Below are 7,500 nucleotides of genomic sequence, written 5' to 3'. Positions count from 1 at the left end.
CTCCTGGCCAGAGCACGGGGTGCCTGAGTCCAGCAGCACACTCATCCAGTTTGTCAGAGCCATCAGGACCAACAGACATGACAACACCACTATAGTGGTACACTGCAGGTACACACACACACACACACACACACTCACACAACTACTGTACTAACTATTGTATATGACAAAATAACCGATTCACTTTAAATACTCTGTGTTTCTCTCTGTGTTTCTCTGTGTGTGTGTGTGTGTGTGTGTGTGTGTGTGTGTGTGTGTGTGTGTGTGTGTGTGTGTGTGTGTGTGTGTGTGCACAGTGCTGGCGTGGGCAGGACAGGTGTGTTCATTGCTCTGGACCATCTGATTCAGCACGTCAGCGATCACGACTTTGTGGACGTGTACGGCCTGGTAGCAGAACTACGCAGCGAGAGGATGTGCATGGTCCAGAACCTGGTGAGCAGTTCACACACACACACACACACACACACACACACACACACACACACACACACACACACACACTCTTCTGAATCTTTTTTTCCAAGGTTTGACATGCTGATTGTTATGTGTGTGTGTGTGTGTGTGTGTGTGTGTGTGTGTGTGTGTGTGTGTTTGTGCTCTTTTAGGCCCAGTATATGTTCCTGCATCAGAGCACCTTGGACCTGCTGAGCAGTAAAGGCAACAGCCAGTCCATCTGGTTTGTCAACTACTCTGCCCTGGAGAAGATGGACTCGCTGGACGCCATGGAGGGTGAGTAGAGCACACACACACACACACATACACATTATTTCATGACATATGCAGCACTAACACATTTCTGTTGGCTTTCGCAGGTGATGTTGAGCTGGAATGGGAAGAAACCACCATGTAAAGTCAGATCCCTTCACACCCGTGTCTGATAAACTGACACACACACACACACACATTTCTGGGTCATGGGGCCAAATCCTGAACACAGACCCTCAAATGGACCTCTCCACCATACGAGAGAGAGGGAGGGAGTGACTGGGGCTGGGAAAGAAGAACAGAGAGAAACCACAAGCCTCCAGTTGTCTAATGAACACAAGTTACCCCTATCTGGGCAGGAGAGATCACCATACAACAGCTCCCCCCCTGCAATAACACACTCCTAAACATCCTCTCCATATGGACCCTGGAACCGCCTGTAAGTAAAGTCCACGGGCAGAGAAAGAGTGGGACAAATGGAGAACAAAGGAAGAGAGATCAGACAGAAGGGACGGGGAGAGAACGACAGAGAGAAACAGAGTAAGACAGCGAGAGTGTGTTCTATGTAAGCATACAGGTATCTTGCACTAGTCGTTTCACTGTTTATTATATTTGATTATCATATTATGTTTTTGTATAATAAGTTATTCAGCCAAATAGTGTTTGTTTTTTTTGTGTCGGGGTGTTGACGAGTTTCTGTGTAGTTGACGTATTCTTCTCAGAGTGTTACATATCTGACCTTCGAACCAGAAGTAAAGTCAACTTTACTTTATTATTCCACAGACGCTCTCCCACTTGAGTGCTACTGAGACGATAGGGGCGTTTTTCTGTTGAGTTAACAGCTGAGACGTGTGAAATTACTTGCGCTGGGATTTATCTCATAAGCTGGGGGGATATGATTTATGCAGATCTAAAGTAAACAGTGCGTAGATCAGATGCAAAGTAGGCAATCATGTGCGCTGGGTTTTCCATATTCGATTTAGATTAACTCCTCTCCCGTCTTTCTGAAATGTTTTCGGCAATTTTGTATGCTGTGGAGGCTGTTTGTTGATAGAAGGCGTCACCCAGAGAGAAAAATGGGTACAGCACACATACACGCTCGCACACACACACACACACACACCAGGCGCAGGGCAGAGTAAAAACTACTTTAATCCCTAATTCTCTTTAAACAGAAATCCTTAGAAATACTCCATTTGTAAACACTTTCATCTTTAGAAATCTTCTTTATAAACAGTGTGTGATGGGTGCACAGGTAAATGTTGATTCTCTACAGTGAGGGTGCAAAAGACATGCCCCCACAATCATGACACACATTTTTTTTACTTCAAATGCCCCCCCCCATGTCAATAAAATAATCATGCTTTAAATACTGTAGCAAGCCATGTGTGGCTGTAGCTTTTTAAACAAACCTATTTCAGGAATTGCTAAAAGGTAGCTTATACTGTATATGGGTATTTTATGTTTCACTGTAGCAACACATAAGCGGGAGAAACACGTGTGCGTGCATGCGTGTGCATGTGCATGTGTGTGTGTGTGGGTGTGTGTGTGTGTACGTGTGGGTGTGTGCGTGTGCGTACACTTGTGTGTGAGTGTGTGAGCATGGTTACTGCTACAGTATAGCCCTTCACACACACCCAAAGGTCTTGAGTGACAGATATCGTGTAATACAGTATTATGGTAAATGTAATAAGGAATGACAATAATGTAGATCTATGATTATCTCTAGTGTGAGTCACCATGGTAACTGGGTTGTATGTTGTAAAAAGCTGCCTGTCCTCTGTTTCTTATGGCAACAGGGTTTAGCCCCACCCCCACCACCACCCCAACCCCATTATTATTTGAATAATAACTATATATTCTTTTCTCTTTTAAACTAGATACAGCTCTGTCTTCTCTGTACAAATACATAGATACACACGTTGGCACGCCAATCACGTTGTATATTAAATCTATATCAACTATATACAAGATATCTAATATACTCTATGGTGCAAAAGGTACAAGAGAAATTGAGAGGGTCAGCAACGTCTTGTCAACCGGATTTCGTCTTAATGTCCCAACTATTAAAATCCCATGGTCCCCAAACCAGACACCAGAGGGATCTCACAGATAAAGAGTTAGTGCTGAAATCAATGACAGATAAATAAACATATACATATTCAATATTCTTCTGGTAATTTAACATATTCATTAGTCAGTATTATCTGTGTGTGTGTGTGTGTCTGTGTGTGTGTGCGCGTGTGTGCGTGTGCGTTTCACATGTGTATATACATTCCTGTTGGACATGCAGTTGTGTGCAGAATATACAAGGTGATTGGATGAGAGTCATCGTGTGAGGTGAGCTGGTTAACCCTGTGTGGAGTGAGTTCAGAACCCACAGTGTTCCGCTAGAGAATTTCAACAGTTCACGACTGGGTCATCGCAGTCTTTTTCAACGGCATCCGTTGGAATGTTGAACAAAGGATAGCAGAATGCCCGTAGCATTTCTGAAAGGGAGGCATATGTGTTAAGCACATCTTTTACCTGAGCTCTGCAAAAGCAAAACACCACATTATTCTAACAATAGGTTACATAGAACCCCCCCACACACACATTCACCCCTTCCCTATACAGAACATTCACACATCCTCATACACTACACACACACACACACACACAAACACACACACACACACACAAACACACACACACACACTCTCCCTGGGTCAAATTGTTTGAGGATCTTGTAGGATTTAAAGATCTTTGGGGTGTGTTCCAAAATGCATTCTTGCACTCTTGTCTAGAGCGTATACTCAGAATGCATTTTGGAACACAGCCCTTGCTTCAGATTCCTTAAAGATTCTTTCCCTTTGTCACATTTCATTGGGATCCTGAACATGAACAGGGGTTTGACTCCAGAGTGGATCCTGCTCATTGCCAAGGTCTTTTTCCGACTGAGGATCATTCCAAGACCTTTAAGGACCCTCCACGATCCAGCTCAACAGTTATTACACAGAAATTATTATACAGATAGGATCATCAGTGCTGAAATCATACAAGGTTAACAAATGAATCAGGAGACACGAAGAAGATTAGATTGTCATCAGGATCTGGTGGGTGCTAGGTAAGTCCTTAGAGTTAATCATCTCATGTCTTCAGGGGAGAGGGTGTGAACGAGTCGGGTTTGGAAGAGACAGTTTGGTCTGGCTCTGCTGGAAGGGCTCCGGAAAACACCGGTTCACAAACTGTTACCCTGTGACCGTGTTTCTGGCCAAGAGTCTGGGCTCGGAAGTCTGTCGCCATGATCCACCGCGTGGGAAACCCTCCCAGCCCTTCTCAGGCTCCAGCAGAGTGTGTTCTGTGACTGTACTGTCACCTCCCCGTCTTGTCACATAGATCACAGAAAACATCTCACAAACAAGCAAGTGAACTTCAAAACGGCCCAAAATCACAGGGGGGGTCACCTTTGCGAATCCAGGTGCGTGAAGGAGAAAGATAAAACACATATATGAACAACGCCGTCACTGCATCATGTACAGCACGCATACGTTTCGATTCGGGGTTAGAAAATCTGTTTTTAGAAATGTTTTCAAAACTACAGTGCTTCATATTCAAAAATACTCGTCAGGTAGAACTTGGACGTTCTCTCTCTCTATTCTCTCTCTCTCTCTCTTCTCCCCTCTCTCTCTTCTCCCCTCACTCTCTCTCGCTCTCTCTCTTTCTTTCTCTCTCTCTCACTCTACTGACTTCTCCCTGCCTCTCACCCATCTCCTTCTCCCTTTCCCCTGTCCCTCGCCATTCTTGTGTGCATGTGTGTGTGTGTGTGTGTGTGTGTGTAAAATTCTAAAGGTCTCCTCTGTAAAGGTTTACAGTTGGTTAGGTGAGGGTTCCTGACAGTGTTGCCAGATGGGATTGTTTTCCAGCCTAACCACAGTCTAAAAGCCGCCCAGTGTGATCATCATGAGCGTAGCTCAATTGGGCGGGAATACGCCCAATCTGGCAACACTGGTTCCTGATTGGCCGGTCGAGTCAGACGAGGCTGCGCGAGCCGCTGGAGTTCCGTCTCCTGCTGAGGAGAGGGTGAGGCAGGGTGTGGTGCAGGGGCATGGGGGAGTCGGGGGGGATGTACTGGTGGGGGTGGTTGTAGGGGGGAGGCGGGGGAGGCAGAGGGGGCTGGGGACCGTCGCCCCCCTCCCGGACGCGGACGGGCGTGGACATGGCCGATTGGATCAGGCGGTGGTGGGGGGCGGGGCTCTGGCTGAGGAAGGCTTCCATTCGCCCTCGGCCGCTCTGGTCCACCACGATCACCTTGACGATCTGCTGGCACTGGATGAGCGTCTCCGGGCGGAGTTGTTCCCCCCCGGACTGGACGGGGCTGAGCAGGGCCGGGGGCGCGGCCAGGGCCAGGGTGGAGGACGAGGAGGAGTCAAAGCTGGGCTGGCTCAGCTGGTAGGTCTGCAGCCTGTTGTGAATTGACACCTAGTTTAGGGACAGTCAGAGAACGCAACGGGGGAGTTACCAGCCTGAACGCAGCCGCTGCCCAGCCCTCTGGTGGGTCACAGACAGGCATGCTGGCATGCAGGGGAGGTAGCGCATGCACAACACATACGTGTACACACACACACACATACCAGCCCAGAGACACACCCAGGGAGAGAGAGAGAGAGAGAGAGAGTGGCGGGGGGGGGGGGGGGGGGCGTGTGTGTCTAGGGGAGGAGGGAGGGGTGTGTGTGTGGAGGGGAGTTGACACCGAGGGCGTGGTGTCTCCCTAACACAGCTATTATGCAACTCTAAGGAGGGAGAGAGGGATAGGGAGAGGATGGGGAAAGGAGAGAAGAGGGGAAGCGATTGTGCACAGGACGTTTAGAGGAGAGTGTCTGGGCTGATTTAACACGCACACATACCCGTACACACACACCACACACACATCCTTCATGGCATCAAGCTTGAGTGTAAATGGTTTTCATGGAGATGGTTTTCTTGAAACCCCTTCGAATGGCTTCGAAATGTGTAGGATGCCTTGGAAGCAGCTGATGTGGTGAAGGCTTGAAAGCAGTAGATGTGTCTGTTGTCACAGTTTCACAGTGAAGATGACACACACACACACACACACACACGCACACACACGCACACACACACGCACGCACACACACACGAAACCTCTGGAAGCCAAGCACTAGAGACTGACAGAGAAGAAATCTTGTGCCTGAAGCAATCACTAACACTTACAGTACACACACACCAGAAGCACACACCCCGGAAGATCACCAAGGATCTCCTCTGGGATTCTGGTCTCGGACCGACCGGTAAGCTAGATAACCCTAGCGTGTGTGTAGGTGTGTGTGTGTGTGTGTGTCAATCTGCACTGACTCACTTTACATTAACCAAACACACACACACATACACTCACTCTCCCCTATCACACACACACATACACACAAATACACTCACACGCTTACACTTACTACCATCACTCATACTATTTATCACTGTATTGTATCGCTCACTTTATCCCCTTTATGCTTATTGCACTTATCGTCCTATATGCTCTTATTGGATTGTTATTGTTCCATTCTGCACTGTTGAGAGGAAGCTGGCGAAGTAAAGCACTTCCTTTGACAACTTACTGACCAACTGTATCGTGTGCATTCGAACAATAGACTTTGACTTGACTTGACACTCCTTCCAGCATAATGCACTATGCCAAAGGCATGCCTGCCTGCTCACACACACACACCTACATATACATCTACATCTACACACCTACACACACACACACTTACCTGGACGAGAGTGTGTGTCACTCACCTCTACAGTATTGTTGCCGGTCTTCTCAAACAGGTCCTGTTGGCCTGAGAGGAGAGACACAGCAGCACTCATAAAGTACACACACACACATACACACACACACACACACAAGTATCCCAGCTACACATCATCTACACACAGAGGACGGTACTGGTCAGGCATCCATGTGTATCAGGGGAGGCTGGTGGAGGTAGACATCGGAGGACGGGCTCATTGTAATGCATGGAACGGGATGAGGAATGGTATCAAACACACATGGTATGAAACATGTGTGTGTACTGTCCTTTGTCATTCCGTCCCAGGCATTACAATGAGCCTGTCTTCCCATCTCCACCTCCGCCAGCCTCCCCTGACGTCCGTGGGATCTGTGTGTGACTTTTCATCTGTCGCCGATTGACACCGATCGTCTGTTTGACCTTGAAGATATTCTCGTGTACCTACAGTAAATGCTTCACGATAATAATAATACATTGGACTTATATAGCACTAGACACTCAAATACGCTTTACAAACTGAAAAGATCGAGTAGTAATAATAAAAAGAAACAAAAGATAAGGAAAAGAAAGTATAGGGGTCTAATACATTTTTAGATTACTAATCTACGTCTAAGTGTCTTTGTAGGACAATCTACTCTGTATACTGCAATTATACTAGCTACACCTAGATTTCGGGCGGAGAAGCGGCGAATAAGCAACGCCAGAGTCCTCTATCCGGTGGATCCAAATAAGCACTGTACGTGTGGATGCTGACAGGGGACAGGAGAGAGGGGGCGGTACGGTACCTGACGGAGACCCGTAGCCTCTGTGTATGTCCATCTGGCTCCCGTTGGTGTGGGAGGGGTGTGGCTGGACCCCCTGCTGGCTCTCCAGCTCCCCTGCGGCACAGAGAGAGACCCCCGTCAACACTGACCCCTAACCCCATGACCCATTCAGCGTGCGTGCGCGTGTGTGTGTGTGTGTGTGCTTGTGTGTGCATGCTCATGTGCGTGTGTGTGTGTGTGCGTGC

The 7,500-nt window shown here is 47.7% G+C and overlaps 2 protein-coding genes across 2 annotated transcripts in view; one reads left to right on the top strand and one right to left on the bottom strand.

The window, feature by feature from the left end:
• ptprq (protein tyrosine phosphatase receptor type Q) overlaps positions 1-850 on the top strand; it is a gene marked incomplete at both ends in the record, with an annotated part of 55,874 nt that extends 55,024 nt beyond the window's left edge. Inside the window, 4 exons of the mRNA XM_080539585.1 lie at positions 1-108; positions 297-432; positions 606-729; positions 813-850. The exon at positions 1-108 is cut by the window's left edge and continues 38 nt beyond it. Coding sequence (XP_080395711.1) covers positions 1-108; positions 297-432; positions 606-729; positions 813-850 — 406 coding nt within the window. The remainder of the gene's footprint in view (positions 109-296; positions 433-605; positions 730-812) is intronic.
• A 3,866-nt stretch (positions 851-4,716) lies between these two features.
• iqsec3b (IQ motif and Sec7 domain ArfGEF 3b) overlaps positions 4,717-7,500 on the bottom strand; it is a gene marked incomplete at both ends in the record, with an annotated part of 25,823 nt that continues 23,039 nt past the window's right edge. The window contains 3 exons of the mRNA XM_080539584.1: positions 4,717-5,166; positions 6,496-6,539; positions 7,277-7,369. Of these exons, the coding sequence (XP_080395710.1) occupies positions 4,717-5,166; positions 6,496-6,539; positions 7,277-7,369 (587 nt within the window). The remainder of the gene's footprint in view (positions 5,167-6,495; positions 6,540-7,276; positions 7,370-7,500) is intronic.

The sequence above is a fragment of the Nansenia antarctica genome (genome assembly GCF_963989245.1).
Source record: "Nansenia antarctica genome assembly, chromosome: 9".
Lineage (NCBI taxonomy): Eukaryota > Metazoa > Chordata > Actinopteri > Argentiniformes > Microstomatidae > Nansenia > Nansenia antarctica.
This window is presented reverse-complemented; position numbering and strand designations above follow the sequence as displayed.